At 35.5% G+C, this 17,750-nt stretch overlaps 1 protein-coding gene across 1 annotated transcript in view; it reads right to left on the reverse strand.

Moving 5' to 3' along the window:
- Positions 1–1,167: 1,167 nt before the first annotated feature.
- The window catches only part of FHL2 (four and a half LIM domains 2), a 216,580-nt gene continuing 199,997 nt past the window's right edge, over positions 1,168–17,750 (reverse strand). The window contains exon 6 of the mRNA XM_053707668.1: positions 1,168–3,745. Within this exon, the coding sequence (XP_053563643.1) occupies positions 3,594–3,745 (152 nt within the window). The 3' untranslated portion in view covers positions 1,168–3,593. The remainder of the gene's footprint in view (positions 3,746–17,750) is intronic.

Raw genomic sequence — 17,750 nt, forward strand, 5'->3', positions numbered from 1 at the left:
GGTGTTAAGGTATGATAGGTGAGTGGTTGGGCATTAAGTTGTCTATTTTTGACATTTGACAAAGGTGTTATGTGAACACCGAAACGTTATGTCGTTTTATACTTGGCTTATTAAAAGTTATATTTTATTATGAACAGTGAGTGCCTTTTTTGCTTTTGGATTTATGGACTTTGATTTAAGTGCACCCTGGCTGCTGTATAACCGTTTGATGTGCTGATCTGTTCTTGGGACTTTTTTATATATATATATATATATATATATATATATATATATATATATATATATATATATATATATATATATACATATTTAGAAATATGTATTAAAAAAAAATATTTCCTTTATGTGAAGAACATTTGAATGTGAAATATTACTAACTCCTGTCAGATTGGCGCATGAGCAATAAGTGTTAGGTTTTTGTTCTTCAACGCTCTCCATTGAAGTCTATGGGGAAAAGAAGTTAGTGCAATCACAAGTCCAGAAGTTAGCGTGCATTGTAGCTTGTGTTTTCAAAATACTGTCATAAACCAGATATTTAGTGTGTAGCATTTGCACTTTAGAGAATTAGCTTTTTGGCTTTTTATGAAGCATGGGTCATACACAGTTTTTACAATGGCAAGGGCACTTTAATGTCCTTTTAAGCCAAAATAAATTGAGTTCATTAAAGGGACAGGCTACACCAGAATTTTTATTGTTAACAAAGATAGACAATCCCTTTATTACCCATTCCCCAGTTTTACATAACCAACAGTGTCACTAATATATTACTACACTTTTTACCTCTGTGATTACCTTGTATCTAAGCCTCTGCAGACTGCCCCCTTATTTCAGTTCTTTTGACAAACTTGCATTTTAGCCAATCAGTGCTGACTCTTAAATAACTCAACGGGAGTGAGCACAATGTTATCTATATGCCACACATGAACTAGCACTGTGTAGCTGCTAAAAACTTTCAGTTCAACGGCTTAGAATATAGCATATGAGCTTTCCACAAAGAATAGCAAGAGAGCAAAGCAAATTTGATGATAAAACTAAAGTGGAAAGTTGTATAAAATTGCATGTCCTATTGGAATCATGAAAGTTTAATTTTGACTGCACTGTCCCTTTAAGGTCCACTTTCTGAACTAAGGGATGCTTTGTGTAATAATACAATCTCACAAAAAAATATACAAGGTTAAAATATTTTTTATTATTTTTTCTATTTTATGAATACATACAATATAGTGCAATGATATTCCATATAATATAATACTGACACAGTGCCATTTTCATATTTTGCACTTACCACAATTTTCTAAATCATGCAATAAAAAAAATTCTTCTTTGATATGAGAGCTTCCATGATTATATTTTCTATAGACATTTTTTTTTTTTTTTTTTTTAAAAACAACATTTTTGTTATCTAATAACATTGTCATCTGATTTTTTTTAACAAATATATATTGTACTATATATATAGTACTGTAAATAAAATTTAAACTACAGTACTTTCAATTTTTTAATTCAGTGTTGCAAACCCAGGATCCAGCATGATTGTCTGACTATCACATTATATATTGCATCAGTTTACTGAATTTAGTAGCTAAGCTTATTGTTTTCTTATGATTTTATTGCATAAAATAGCAAACCTCTATTCAAAAACAAAATGGAGCAAAATGAAAATTACAATACTGACCTATGCAAAAGCTATATATTCTGTCATAGATCTTAATCCTGCCCTGGTGGTTAAAACTGATTTTTATATATAATTAAAACATAAATGATACAAGGTAGTTTACATAAATAGATTGTTTATAAACACCTTTTACCTGAGTGAAAATTGAATAACATTTCTAATTTGGTATGTGATGCAATTTGAAAATAAAAAAACTGTTAAATAAGTACCAAGAATTGAAAATAGGTAGATAGAACAGTCGACTCCCATGGTGAAGGCTGCAGGTCCAAATACTCTCTTTTTTATTTTAATAGTCAAGTATCGTAGCTCATGTTTCTTAAGTGTTAATGTATATGGCTCAGTAAGGAAATGTTCTCTGTTTCATTGACCATAATGTCTGGGCTACAAAGTATGATGACATGATAACAAGTGGTTAGAAATGTTTTTACTGATCATATTTTTTTATTTTATTTTTTAAAAGAAGGAAATTAAATCACAAACAATTTTATTAATACAAGATTTTTACGTTCTCATGCAAATTTAGAAAAGAAGGGTATTTATTTGCTTCGGGCTGCAGAACCCCAACGCAAAGGAGGTGAGCATTTTCCACTTCTATTTGCCATAATAATTAACACCAGCTGAGTCTTTTCTCCATCTGACTTGTATACAACAGAGCATTAATACTAGCTTTTTTCTTTGCTCCCCCTCGCTGGTATAAACATTTAACATCAGGTCTAGGTTCACCCCTTGTCAGTGTAAAACTTCACATTTTAATAGGGCATTAAAACATTTTCTTTTTTCTCTTCTCTCAGATTTTCAGTTAAAAAGTTGGGTAATAACAGTACTCAAATAGCATTAATAGGATTTAGATACTTTTGCGAAAAGAGGTTTTAAGCTCCCAAAGAACCAAATATATGTTGCTATTAACTGTGGTGTCACTAAGTAGCTTCCAGTAACTTACAGTGTTGCTGGTATCTACTCGACTTGTTGCCAAGACTGACAACAGAACTAAGATCTTGTTTATTGTCTAAAACTAATTTTACAGCATATATCTTTATGGTGTGCTGTTAATTGTGTTTGGAAGTATATTCCAGAAAACCATATCATCAATGACCTGATTTGTTGTGATATTAAGCTAGAAAATCACTGGGTGGTTGGTCTCTTCTTAATAAACCAGCATGGTTTTAACATTTCAGGGTGTTGGTGAGACCAGAGGAAGACGACACTGTTAATACCTCACCTCCAAAGCTAGTGAGGTGATATAAGATGGCAGTTGTTGTAAGATCCTTCAAATGCTGTTTAGCAGCTTATTCTAGTGAGTCTAGTCCACTGTATTGTCATATGTTTTGCAATTACTCAAAAACTATTATTAAATCAACCACACTGTTCTATCTCTGCTTCTTTTTCAGTATACAGTTTAATTTATTCTGTGATCTGAGGTTAAATTGTTAACTTGTAGAGGCATCAAATAAAGAAAACTTGTTTAATGGAGCAAAACAAACAGAAAACAAACAAAAAAAAGATGCATGTAAGTCTCAAGCGATATAAAGGTGTTGCCACACCTGGTAACATTTGGTGGTATCTTTTGAAAAGTCAACAAAATCATATCACATTTGAAATGCCACCACCACAGCAAGAGTCTTTAGGGTAGCTTACTGTTGTAATGATGCAGTTTTGTAGAAGTAATCATCGTATACAGCTGGGAGAAGGAAGCAGTGAGGTGCTGTGATACAAGAAGAAAATAATATAATATGACATATCGGCTGAAATCCACCCTAGTGTTGACTTTTCGTTAGAAAAGTAATTAAACCACTTGAGTGATGCTGTTTCTGGCAACAATATGATGACTTTTCAAACGGTAACATTTTGTGTCATTAAATGTCATAGTGACATGTTGACATTTCAAAGATAAAACACGTTTGGTTGACTGACAATAACTTTATATATCTTTCCCACACTCAGGACAAAGAACATCATCACGTTCCGTAAGGAAGCCACGGCCCACCAAGGAAATAGCACACTTCTTACAGTTAAAGCAGTCACTGTGCCACTGACGCTCCTCAAAAGAGATATATTTGGTTCCTCCAAGTCCTATGAAACAAGAGAGCCACACAGGTGTTAACAAGAGAATTTGCGAGTTTGTAATCTTTTTCTAACCTGTACAGAAACAAGATTTAAAAGCTTGTCATAAACCATTTAGAAGCTGGAATGCTATCAAGTCATAATGCACAAATTATGTACTTAATACTTGAGCAATCACATTATATAACTGATTTTTCTTGTTTATGATGAAAGCACCAGAATTTCAACATGTGGGACAAAAGTGCGTGGGTTACAATTATTTGTCATTAATTATAACAAAGTGCTATTCACTGACTACTCATAACTATTGCGAAGTCATGCCTTAGTGCACTGTTTGCAAATTCCAATATAAATATAAAAACAATATAAATATAATAAAAATATTATTAAAAAATTAAAAACAATATAAAACATAAAGTCAACATAAGGCAGCATTTTATATAGGTAAGCACTCGTCTACATCATCGATTAGAGATCTGGGCCTGCTAATGCAATACAAATAAACATCTATATAACTAAAAACATCCTCATCCTATGTGATATATTTTAATGTAATCTGTATGTGGTGATGTTTTATATCGTGCAACATTTGACATTAAGGCCCCTATTTATTAAAGGTCTTGCGGACCTGATCCGACAGTGCGGATCAAGTCCGCAAGACCTCGCTAAATGCGGAGAGCAATACGCTCTCCGCATTTAACATTGCACCAGCAGCAACGCCACCCCCTGCTGACTCGCAGCCAATCGTACTCGATCGGGTTGATTTCCGGCGATTCCTGTCCGCCTGCTCAGAGCTTGATAAATATGGGCCTTTATATATATATATATATATATATATATATATATATATATATATATATATATATATATATATATATATATACACACAAATTAAAATAGACTTCATTTTAAACTGTAGAATCTTAAAATAATAAAAGACGACAATTACATTACTTACAGAGGTCTGAACATAAATAAATTATGTTTCATAATAATTTGGGATTTACATTATATTAAATGTTTTTGTTAGACTGGAATTAAAAGATTTCTACTGTTCATCTATGGGCCTATTTACAGAAAATTTAAGATATTAAAGTAATAGAGTTTCATAGAAAAGAACTGTGATAAATCTAACCATTTAATATGAACACATTTACAACAAATAAAATTTAGGACTAGATTACAAGTGGCATGCATAAATATATGTTTTTTTGTGCATGTCAGAAATAGCACACATATTACAAGTAAATTAAAATTAGTCATATAAATATTAAAAAAAAGTTATAAGGGTTAAAAAGTATATGGTATGTGACAAGGTGTTTGACTGCAAAGGGCTATATTGTATAACATACATACATATACATGTCTAAATATGTATATTGCAAAAATGCTTCTATTTAAAACTAAATAGCACTCATGCACATTTCATTTTTATCCTTTCCATCCCTTTTGCATTCCAATGTTCTTCACAGGATAAAGTAATTTTTATTGTAAATACATATTTATAAATATTTCTATATATACCCATATATATCTATTCCCATAGAGATATAGGTATAGACATCCCTATTTTACATTTACATTATCAGATATCTAGAGAAATATATATTTAATAATAAAAATAACTTTTTGTTATTATGTGAAGAACATAGGAATGTAAAATATGTGTAACGCGTATGGAAGTTTGCAATTTATAACTCTATGTTGGGTTAACTCACATAAAGATTTACTAATCTTACATAGCGTTATTGAAATATTAAAGAAAAAAATAATTAAAAATGATTATAGATGCTATTAAAAAAATGTTAAAAATCCATAGAATGTATATATATATAAAATAAAAATAAATAAATCCCAGCATTCGAGTCTTAGAAATGTATGATTTTTATTCTCCAGAATTTTTTTTATCAAATAATATGCATAGTCTGAAGAGTACAAATGTTCGTCTATTCTAATTCACAATTACCCCATCCACCATGCAAAACTGCTCAATTTAGCTGAATTGCATTCACACATCATTCAAAAAAATAATAAGAAAAAAAGGATAATGATATATATACTCATATATCTATATATACTACCCCCAAGGCGTCCCAAGGGGGTAATGGCTGGCACCACCTGCAAAAGTAACAAGAAAAAAGAAAGGAAATAGTCTCTCAGCCTTAAAGGTGCCATACGTCTGAAGATTTCTAGATGATCCCTTCAATCAATGTAACCTATATAGTCAAGCAGTCCTTGTATCAGTAAATGCAGATTACAATCGTTATTGCGCTGTCACAGTTCATAAATGCGCTGCATGTATACATGAAAAAAGGTTACTGTGCCTTTTCCACAGTATCAGCTTACTCGTATAGATCTCAGTCGATTATAACAGAGGTTTCACTCACAGTGCACATAGTATCCAACACTGTATAATCAGCTGTAGTTATTGCGCTATCACAGTTCATAAATACGCTGCATGTATACATGTACACCAAAAATAGGCTGCTGTGTCTTGTCCACAGTATCAGATTACTTATATAGATCTCAGTCGGTTATGACAGAGGTAATATTATTAGATTGACATTCCAACCTCACACCATAAAACTTCACTCACAGTGCACATAGTACCCAACACTGTATAATCGGCTCTCATTGTCCTTAATTTGACCTGTTAATGCATCTTCACTCATAGTACATATCGTAGCTTTAACTCTTATTCCAGCAGTTATACACAGTAACAGACGTGTAGCAGTGTTACCTGAGTCTTGACTCTCTTACTATCGGGTGCCACTGTGAGACTTGCCACCATCGGGTGTGGAAATGGAAACCTTCAAGACCCCTCCGGTCTCATACCCCAATGTCATACCAAACTGTATCTGTCTGAATCTGTAACTCGTCCGACACAGGATAAGTGCAGGTGATGGCTTCTAGGTTCCGAAGCACGTTTCGGGATTACGCCCTTTGTCAAGGAATATGCAGGTGTGTCTGTAGGAGGTGCTCATTAAACGGTCAATGCTCAATCCTAATTGGATACCTCCATCCACACCTCTTCAAAATCATCAGTTTTTCAAAATTCTCAACTTTATGCTCAATCGCGGATTCGTATTATGTCCACGGATGTCACAGTGATATGCTTTCTATCTCTTTAAACAAACTATGCACAACTTAACCTGACAGTGATACTAATCTGCATTATAGTATATTCATAATCCAGGAGTATATTGCTTGTTAAAATATTTCTTTAACTCCCGGATTGAATATTCAAAAATCTGACCAGATATACATCACTCCAACTCTCTCATATTGTGTCTATAAAGGACCAAAAAAGAGGTTATTCAATAGTATATTATTTATACAAAATATATACACATTATCAAGGGACAAGTCTCTAGAGACACACTAAAGAGATGGTCACATTTTCAAATCCCAAATATTTGTATCTATAAAGTAGCTGCAACAATGACCCCAAAATGTATCATGATAGCGGTTTCTGCCTATATGGGCAAACATGCAAAACTTATAACGAAAGATGTAGTGCATTTTTTTACGATACAATAGTATATTAAGATGAAATTATGTGTACAAAATTTATCAAAGAACAATTTTTATTTTTAAAGGGGCAGTACACACAATATTCACATATACTGATATCTCAATAGTGTAACGTAGACACTTGTATCTATATAGGTATTGTCCCAGGTATAATTCTGGAGAGAGTATATCGACCTTAATTAGAATTCTGTGTGTAAAATTTATTAAGGAACAGTTCTTAAATGGACAGTACAAAAATATTTACATATGCTAATATCCTGAAAATTCATCACAGACAATTGTATATATAGTTAATGTCTGTGTATCGACCTAAACCCAATATAGCACCAAATAATCTTTCAGTCATTACCCCCTTGCGACGCCTTGGGGGTAGTATATATAGATATATGAGTATATATAGCATTATCCTTTTTTTCTTCTTCTTTTTTTTTTTAATGATGTCTGAATGCAATTCAGCTAAATTGAGCGGTTTAGTATGGTGGATGGGGTTTGTGTGAATTAGAGTAGACGAACATTTGTACTCCAGACTATGCATATTATTTGATATTTTTTTCTGGAGAATAAAAATCATAAATTTCTAAGACTCGAATGCTGGGATTTATTTATTTGATATTAGTTTAGAGTAAGGGACCAGACTCTATCCCATGCATGAGCATATTTAATGTAAGGACTGATTGAAAGGTAGTGCTGTCACTTGGTATTCATATATATATATATATATATATATATATATATATATATATATATATATATATATATATATATATATATATGTTTTACAGCATCTATAATATTTTCTAATAATAATAATTTTTTTTATATTTTATATTTCATATTTTAATAATGCAATGTAAGATTAGAAATTCTTCATGTGCGCTAACCCAACACTGCGATTAAGGTCTAACGCTGTGTCAGGTTAATGCACATGAAGAATTGCTAACCTCAATGCGAGTTATTGAAATATTACATATAAACTATTAATAAAAATGATTAAAAATCATTATACATACTGTAATATATATATATATATATATAAAAAGAGAGATAGAGAGATTCTATGAATTATTTAGAATTTGTTACAGCATGTATATTAATTTTTAATTTTACTAACATTTTATATTTACTATTTCAATAACTTGCATTAAGGCTAGCAATTCTTCATGTGGAAAAACCCAACACCACGTTAGACCTAAATCACAACTCGCGAAGCTTGATGCGCATATATACATTCCTATGTTTTTTTTAATTTTTATTATTAAATATATATATATATTTCTATACATATCTGGTAATGTTAATATAAAACAGATATCTATACAATTATATCTATAGAAATAGATATATAGATATAAATAGAAATATGTATTTACAATAAAAATCACATTGTTCTGTATGTGAAGAACATTGGAATGTGAAATATACATAACTTATGTCGGGTTGGTGCGCCGGTGATAGTTTTTTTTTTCTGTGCTCTTGCACAGACCTTTTACTTTCAACTATCGCTACCCGATGCACACAAAAAGATTACTTCTAGCAAAGTTTGCACTTGAGTGAAAGCTCTAAATAAGGCGCCACCAGTAAAATGGCTCTTAATGTGTACTATGTATAGAAAACTGTGCTTGTGTGTAACTAAGTAGGGATGTTTTTCATATTTCTTAGTCACATTTGATCATACTAAACAAATGATTAGTAACCTTCAGCTGTGGTTTTTTCTTTTGTCTTGTTTTTTGTTTGTTTTTTTACAAATGAATGATAGCTGAACCTGTATGCAATGTACCATTAAAATACTTAATTTTAACATTTACATTTTGATTCTCATAAACTACAGCTTTTTGGGCGCATCAGGTAGCATGCATATTACAAGTTGAAAGTAAAACATTTGTGCACAAGTGAAACTCAACGCTCCCTTGCAATAACCAGATAGCAGTTATTAATATTTCATATTTCAATGTTCTTTACATGCAGAAAATTTGAATTTTAATTGTAAATATATTTATATAAATATCTACATCTATCTATCTATCTATCTATCTATCTATCTATCTATCTATCTATCTCTATATCTATCACTATATCTATCTATCTATCTATCTATCTATCTATCTATATATGTATGTATACCTATATATCTATTCCTATTGATATATGGGTAAAGATATCTATTTTACATTAAAATTATCACATATACTTTATATTGAAATATATATTTAAGAAAAAAAGTTAAATTTTTATTATACATACTGTAAAACATTTATATATATTCTATGGATTAACCCAACTATGTGCTAACCCGACACCACCTTAGACCAAAAGCACAAAACACAAAGCATGTAACGCATACTTTACATTCTTATGTTCTTTACATAGAAATTATTTTCATTTTATTATTAAATATATATTTTTATATATATCTGAATATTGTTAATGTAAAATAGATTTCTTTCATGTAATTAGCAAGAGTCCATGAGCTAGTGACGTATGGGATATACATTCCTACCAGGAGGGGCAAAGTTTCCCAAACCTTAAAATGCCTATAAATACACCCCTCACCACACCCACAAATCAGTTTTACAAACTTTGCCTCCTATGGAGGTGGTGAAGTAAGTTTGTGCTAGATTCTACGTTGATATGCGCTCCGCAGCAGGTTGGAGCCCGGTTTTCCTCTCAGCGTGCAGTGAATGTCAGAGGGATGTGAGGAGAGTATTGCCTATTGAATGCAGTGATCTCCATCTACGGGGTCTATTTCATAGGTTCTCTGTTATCGGTCATAGAGATTCATCTCTTACCTCCCTTTTCAGATCGACGATATACTCTTATATATACCATTACCTCTGCTGATTTTCGTTTCAGTACTGGTTTGGCTTTCTACAAACATGTAGTGTCCTGGGGTAAGTAAGTCTTATTTTCTGTGACACTCTAAGCTATGGTTGGGCACTTTTTTATAAAGTTCTAAATATATGTATTCAAACATTTATTTGCCTTGACTCAGGATGTTCAACATTCCTTATTTTCAGACAGTCAGTTTCATATTTGGGATAATGCATTTGAATCAATCATTTTTTCTTACCTTAAAAAATTTGACTTTTTCCCTGTGGGCTGTTAGGCTCGCGGGGGCTGAAAATGCTTCATTTTATTGCGTCATTCTTGGCGCGGACTTTTTTGGCGCAAACATTTTTTCTGTTTCCGGCGTCATACGTGTCGCCGGAAGTTGCGTCATTTTTGACGTTCTTTTGCGTCAAAAGTGTCGGCGTTCCGGATGTGGCATCATTTTTGGCGCCAAAAGCATTTAGGCGACAAATAATGTGGGCGTCTTATTTGGCGCTAAAAAAATATGGGCGTCACTTTTGTCTCCACATTATTTAAGTCTCATTATTTATTGCTTCTGGTTGCTAGAAGCTTGTTCACTGGCATTTTTTTCCCATTCCTGAAACTGTCATTTAAGGAATTTGATCAATTTTGCTTTATATGTTGGTTTTTCTATTACATATCGCAAGATGTTCCACGTTGCAACTGAGTCAGAAGATACTTCAGGAAAATCGCTGCCTGGTGCTGGAGCTACCAAAGCTAAGTGTATCACTTTTGGTATCTGTTCCTTCAGCTGTTGTTTGTATTAAATGTTATGACAAACTTGTTAATGCAGATAAAATTTCCTTTAGTACTGTTACATTACCTGTTGCTGTTCCGTCAACATCTAATACTGTTCCTGATAACATAAGAGATTTTGTTTCTAAATCCATTAAGAAGGCTATGTCTGTTATTTCTCGTTCTAGTATACATAAAAGTCTTTTAAAACTTCTCTTTTTTCAGATGAATTTTTAAATGAACATCATCATTCTGATACTGATAATGGTTCTTCTGGTTCAGAGGTTTCTGTCTCAGAGGTTGATGCTGATAAATCTTTGTATTTGTTCAAGATGGAATTTATTCGTTCTTTATTTAAAGAAGTACTAATTGCATTAGAAATAGAGGATTCTGGTCCTCTTGATACTAAAACTAAACGTTTAAATAAGGTTTTTAAATCTCCTGTAGTTATTCCAGAAGTGTTTCCTGTCCCTGATGCTATTTCTGAAGTAATTTCCAGGGAATGGAATAATTTGGGTAATTCATTTACTCCTTTTAAAACGTTTTAAGCAATTATATCCTGTGCCATCTGACAGATTAGAGTTTGGGACAAAATCCCTAAGGTTAATGGGGCTGTCTCTACTCCTTTCTATATTTTTAGCGGATGTTGCTGCAGCTTCAACTTTTTGGTTAGAAGCTTTAGCGCAACAAGTAACAGATCATAATTCTCATAGCATTATTATTCTATAACATGCTAATTATTTTATTTGTGATGCCATCTTTGATATCATTAGAATTGATGTCAGGTATATGTCTCTAACTATTTTAGCTAGAAGAGCTTTATGGCTTAAAACTTGGAATGCTGATATGTCTTCTAAGTCAACTTTGCTATCCCTTTCTTTCCAGGGTAATAAATTATTCGGTTCTCAGTTGGATTCTTTTATCTCAACTGTTACTGGAAGGAAGGGAACTTTTTTACCACAGGATAAAAAATCTGAGGTAAATTTAGGTCTAATAATTGTTTTCGTTCCTTTCATCACAACAAGGAACAAAAGCCTGATCCTTCATCCTCAGGAGCGGTATCAGTTTGGAAACCTTCTTCACTTTGGAATATATCCAAGCCTTATAGAAACCCAAAGCCAGCTCCTAAGTCCCCATGAAGGTGCGGCCCTCATTCCAGCTCAGCTGGTATGGGGCAGTTTACGTTCTTTTCAAAGAAATTTGGATCAATTCCATTCACAATCTCTGGTTTCAGAATATTGTTTCAGAAGGGTACAGAATTGGCTTCAAGTTAAGGCCTCCTGCAAAGAGATTTTTTTCTTTCCCGTGTCCCAGTAAACCCAGCAAAGGCTCAAGCATTTCTGAAATGTGTTTCAGATCTAGAGTTGGCTGGAGTAATTATGCCAGTTCCAGTTCTGGAACAGGGGCTGGGGTTTTATTCTATCTCTTCATTGTACCAAAGAAGGTCAATTCCTTCAGACCAGTTCCGGATCTATCAATATTGAATCGTTATGTAAGGATACCAACATTCAAGATGGTAGCTGTAAGGACTATCCTGCCTTTTGTTCAGCAAGGGCATTATATGTCTACAATAGATTTACAGGATGCATATCTGCATATTCCGATTCATCCAGATCACTTTTAGTTTCTGAGATTCTCTATTTAAGACAAGCATTACCAGTTTTGTGGCTCTACCGTTTGGCTTAGCATCATCTCCAAGAATTTTTACAAAGGTTCTCTGTGCCCTTCTGTCTGTATTCAGAGAACAGGGTATTGGTATTTCCTTATTTGGACGATATCTTGGTACTTGCTCAGTCTTCACATTTAACAGAATCTCATACGAATCGACTTGTGTTGCTTCTTCAAGATCATGGTTGGAGGATCAATTTACCAAAAAGTTCATTGATTCCTCAGACAAGGGTAACCTTTTTAGGTTTCCAGGTAGATTCAGTGTCTATGACTCTGTCTTTGTCAGACAAGAGAAGTCTAACATTGATATCAGCTTGTCAAAACCTTCAGTCACAATCATTCCCTTTGGTAGCCTTATGCATGGAAATTTTAGGTCTTATGACTGCTGCATCGGACGCGATCTCCTTTGCTCATTTTCACATGCGACCTCTTCAGCTCTGTATGCTGAACCAATGGTGCAGGGATTACACAAAGATATCTCAATTAATATCTTTAAAACCGATTGTACGACACTCTCTGACGTGGTGGACAGATCACCATCGTTTAGTTCAGGGGGCTTCTTTTGTTCTTCCGACCTGGACTGTAATTTCAACAGATGCAAGTCTTACAGGTTGGGGAGCTGTGTGGGGGTCTCTGACGGCACAAGGGGTTTGGGAATCTCAGGAGGTGAGATTACCGATCAATATTTTGGAACTCCGTGCAATTTTCAGAGCTCTTCAGTCTTGGCCTCTTCTGAAGAGAGAGTCGTTCATTTGTTTTCAGACAGACAATGTCACAACTGTGGCATACATCAATCATCAAGGAGGGACTCACAGTCCTCTGGCTATGAAAGAAGTATCTCGAATTCTGGTTTGGGCGGAATCCAGCTCCTGTCTAATCTCTGCGGTTCATTTCCCAGGTATAGACAATTAGGAAGCGGATTATCTCAGTCGTCAAACGTTGTATCCGGGCGAATGGTCTCTTCACCCAGAGGTATTTCTTCAGATTGTTCAAATGTGGGAACTTCCAGAAATAGATCTGATGGTTTCTCATCTAAACAAGAAACTTCCCAGGTATCTGTTCAGACCCCGGGATCCTCAGGCGGAGGCAGTGAATGCATTATCACTTCCTTGGAAGTATCATCCTGCCTATATCTCTCCGCCTCTAGTTCTTCTTCCAAGAGTAATCTCCAAGATTCTGAAGGAATGCTCGTTTGTTCTGCTGGTAGCTCCAGCATGGACAGATTCTTTTTCGGATGGCCTCTTGCCAACCGTGGGCTCTTCCGTTAAGACCAGACCTTTTGTCGCAAGGTCCTTTTTTCCATCAGGATCTCAAATCTTTAAATTTAAGGGTATGGAGATTGAACGCTTGATTCTGTGATTAATACTATGTTACAGGCTCGTAAATCTGTATCTAGAGAGATATATTATAGAGTCTGGAAGACTTATATTTCTTAGTGTCTTCTCATCATTTTTCCTTGCATTCTTTAAGAATTCCGAGATTATTTTTTACAGTTTCTTCAGGATGGTTTAGATAAAGGTTTGTCCGCAAGTTCCTTGACAGGACAAATCTCTGCCCTTTCTGTTCTTTTTCACAGAAAGATTGCTAATATTCCTGATATTCATTGTTTTGTACAAGACTTGGTTTGTATAAAACCTTTCATTCAGTCAATTTCTCCTCCTTGGAGTTTGAATTTGGTTCTGGGGGCTCTTCTAGCCCCTCCTTTTGAACCCATGCATTCATTTGGACATTAAACTTCTTTCTTGGAAAGTTTTGTTTCTTTTGGCCATCTCTTCTGCCAGAAGAGTCTCTGAATTATCTGCTCTTTCTTGTGAGTCTCCTTTTCTGATTTTTCATCAGGATAAGGCGGTGTTGCGAACTTCTTTTGAATTTTTTCCTAAGGTTGTGTATTCTAACAACATTAGTAGAGAAATTGTGGTTCCTTCATTATGTCCTAATCCTAAGAATTCTAAGGAGAAATCATTGCATTCTTTGGATGTTGTTAGAGCTTTCTATTATTATGTTGAAGCTACTAAGTCTTTCCGAAAGACTTCTAGTCTATTTTTCATCTTTTCTGGTTCTAGAAAAAGCCAAAAAGCTTCTGCCATTTCTTTGGCATCTTGGTTGAAATCTTTAATTCATCATGCCTATGTCGAGTCGGGTAAAACTCCGCCTCAAAGGATTACAGCTCATTCTACTAGGTCAGTTTCTACTTCCTGGGCGTTTAGGAATGAAGCTTCGGTTGATCAGATTTGCAAAGCAGCAACTTGGTCCTCTTTGCATACTTTTACTAAATTCTACCATTTTGATGTGTTTTCTTCTTCTGAAGCAGTTTTTGGTAGAAAAGTACTTCAGGCAGCGGTTTCAGTTTGAATCTTCTGCTTATGTTTTCATTAAACTTTATTTTGGGTGTGGATTTTTTTCAGCAGGAATTGGCTGTCTTTATTTTATCCCTCCCTCTCTAGTGACTCTTGCGTGGAAAGATCCACATCTTGGGTAGTCATTATCCCATACGTCACTAGCTCATGGACTCTTGCTAATTACATGAAAGAAAACATAATTTATGTAAGAACTTACCTGATAAATTCATTTCTTTCATATTAGCAAGAGTCCATGAGGCCCACACTTTTTGTGGTGGTTATGATTTTTTTGTATAAAGCACAATTATTCCAATTCCTTATTTTATATGCTTTCGCACTTTTTTCTTATCACCCCACTTCTTGGCTATTCGTTAAACTGATTTGTGGGTGTGGTGAGGGGTGTATTTATAGGCATTTTAAGGTTTGGGAAACTTTGCCCCTCCTGGTAGGAATGTATATCCCATACGTCACTAGCTCATGGACTCTTGCTAATATGAAAGAAATGAATTTATCAGGTAAGTTCTTACATAAATTATGTTATTTATACCTATATATCTATAGGGAAATATAGGTATATATATATATATATATATATATATGTATATATTTATACCTATATATCTATAGGGATATATAGGTGTGTGTATATATATATATATATATATATATAGGTATATATATATATATATATACGATAAAAAAATTGAAATATGTATGTATATATATATATATATATATACACACACACACACACACACAGAGAAGCACACTCACAGGAAATAACAACTGGCTCAATACTATTGTTAGCCTGTTCTATGGTGTATTTACTCTCCCTATGGGAAAAAGGGGAAACCAGACGTGGACTCCTTGCTCAGTGTGCTTAGAGGAATATGGCTACACCTCACTGACGAGGCCCAATGAAGGCCAAAATGATCATCTGGGGTTGCTGTTGTTACGGTTGCCTCCAGGCTGGCTGGAAGTTGGACCGTAGAAAAGGATGCTCCTAGCGCTCCCCAAAGGATCAGCAGCACCGTAGACACTATAACTGCTGCGTAGCCACCATAAGTAATGCAGACTCTATTAACCACCGCTGCTGGGCCTGGTATCTCGCCGTCTGCTCTGCGCCCTGGACCTACGACCAGGCTCCAGTAGGTGAACCTCTTCCTTCTGTAGCAATCCCTGTAGCTAAGGGAGTATGAAAAACATAGCAATCCCTTTAGCGATTATAGCTGTCCCCTACAAACATGAGTCAAAGCTGCAAGTTAGAGGGTCAAAATAGGTCTGATGTGCTGGAACACACAGCCTGGTTTTTATTGAGGTTACATGCAAAAAATACACTCTCAGGGGGAGGCATAAAATCCCCAATCACACATTTGATACTGGTTGTCTCTTCCCTCTGCACGGTATACTGCCGCTGGGGAGGGAGGTCGCTGCTCTCCTCTCCCTGTAACTACGGCTGCCGCTGGGGAGGGAGGTCGTTGCTCTCCGCTCCCTGTAACTCACTTTCTCACTGGAGACCAGGTGTCCATACCCTCAAACTCCACAGTTGGCGCTCAAAGGCTCGTGCCGCTTTGTTCTCCATATCCAATTCCCGGATGATGCGACTGACTACCTCCTGCGCAGGGTCTGGACCATATCGGACTAGCCGCCTCTTTACCTCTGGAACGAAATCCGCGCACTCATAGTGACGGATCCGGTTGAGGTGCTCTTCACAGGGTTCTGACCAGTATCTTGTCAGTTCCATGCTGCTGTAGGTAGGGACGCTGCGCAGTGGCTAGCGTTGCCCTCAATAACTCTCCTACGATACCAGTACTGTTGGGGTGCTGCTCCTTGCGCTAGGACGCCATCCCACCGCTGCCGCCAAATGTTACGGTTGCCTCCAGGCTGGCTGGAAGTTGGACCGTAGAAAAAGATGCTCCTAGCGCTCCCTAAAGGATCAGCAGCACCGTAGACACTATAACTGCTGCGTAGCCACCATAAGTAATGCAGACTCTATTAACCACCGCTGCTGGGCTAGTATCTCGCCGTCTGCTCTGTGCCCTGGACCTACGACCAGGCTCCAGTAGGTGAACCTCTTCCTTCTGTAGCAATCCCTGTAGCTAAGGGAGTATGAAAAACATAGCAATCCCTGTAGCGATTATAGCTGTCCCCTACAAACATGAGTCAAAGCTGCAAGTTAGAGGGTCAAAATAGGTCTGATGTGCTGGAACACACAGCCTGGTTTTTATTGAGGTTACATGCAAAAAAGACACTCTCAGGGGGAGGCATAAAATCCCCAATCACACATTTGATACATTTAGATAGAGACAACGCCCTTTTACAGGCCATAGTAGAATTACATTTCTTCAGCAGATAACATTTTACACACAATAAAACAATGCAGTCCACCTTATCACTAGCAGTCTGATTAGACAATGGGAAGGTTTATCCCTAAACTTAATTAGAGCTGATCCCAGCAACTTGTATTTAGAATTGAACAAAATTAACTCTTAATGGCACACAATGAAAACCAATGCCTTTGCAATAGTGCTCCCCCTCTGTGGGACACTCTGCCTGTGTGGCACTTGGTTCAGCAAGCCCTATCCACTGAACCAAGTGGGAGAAAGCCAGGGACAAGTCATTTCACAGGTCATAGTCTTAAAGGGGCATTGTTCACCAAAGTCACAATATGTCCCCAGACGGTTCTTAAAGGGCCATACACACCCAATAAAAGTTAATAGGTTTTCAGGGGCACAATCTTCCAGGGGCCATAGTCATGAGGAAGGAGGCTGGCAAATAGGCTTCTCCAAAATCCAGGGAAGCAGGGCAATTTTCCATTTAAAGGGCCAGTTACAAATAGCAGTTTGTAACAGCTGTGTTCCTTGCTCAGAGAGGAATTGCCTGGTATTTCA

The sequence above is a fragment of the Bombina bombina genome, chromosome 3 (genome assembly GCF_027579735.1).
Source record: "Bombina bombina isolate aBomBom1 chromosome 3, aBomBom1.pri, whole genome shotgun sequence".
Taxonomy (NCBI): domain Eukaryota; kingdom Metazoa; phylum Chordata; class Amphibia; order Anura; family Bombinatoridae; genus Bombina; species Bombina bombina.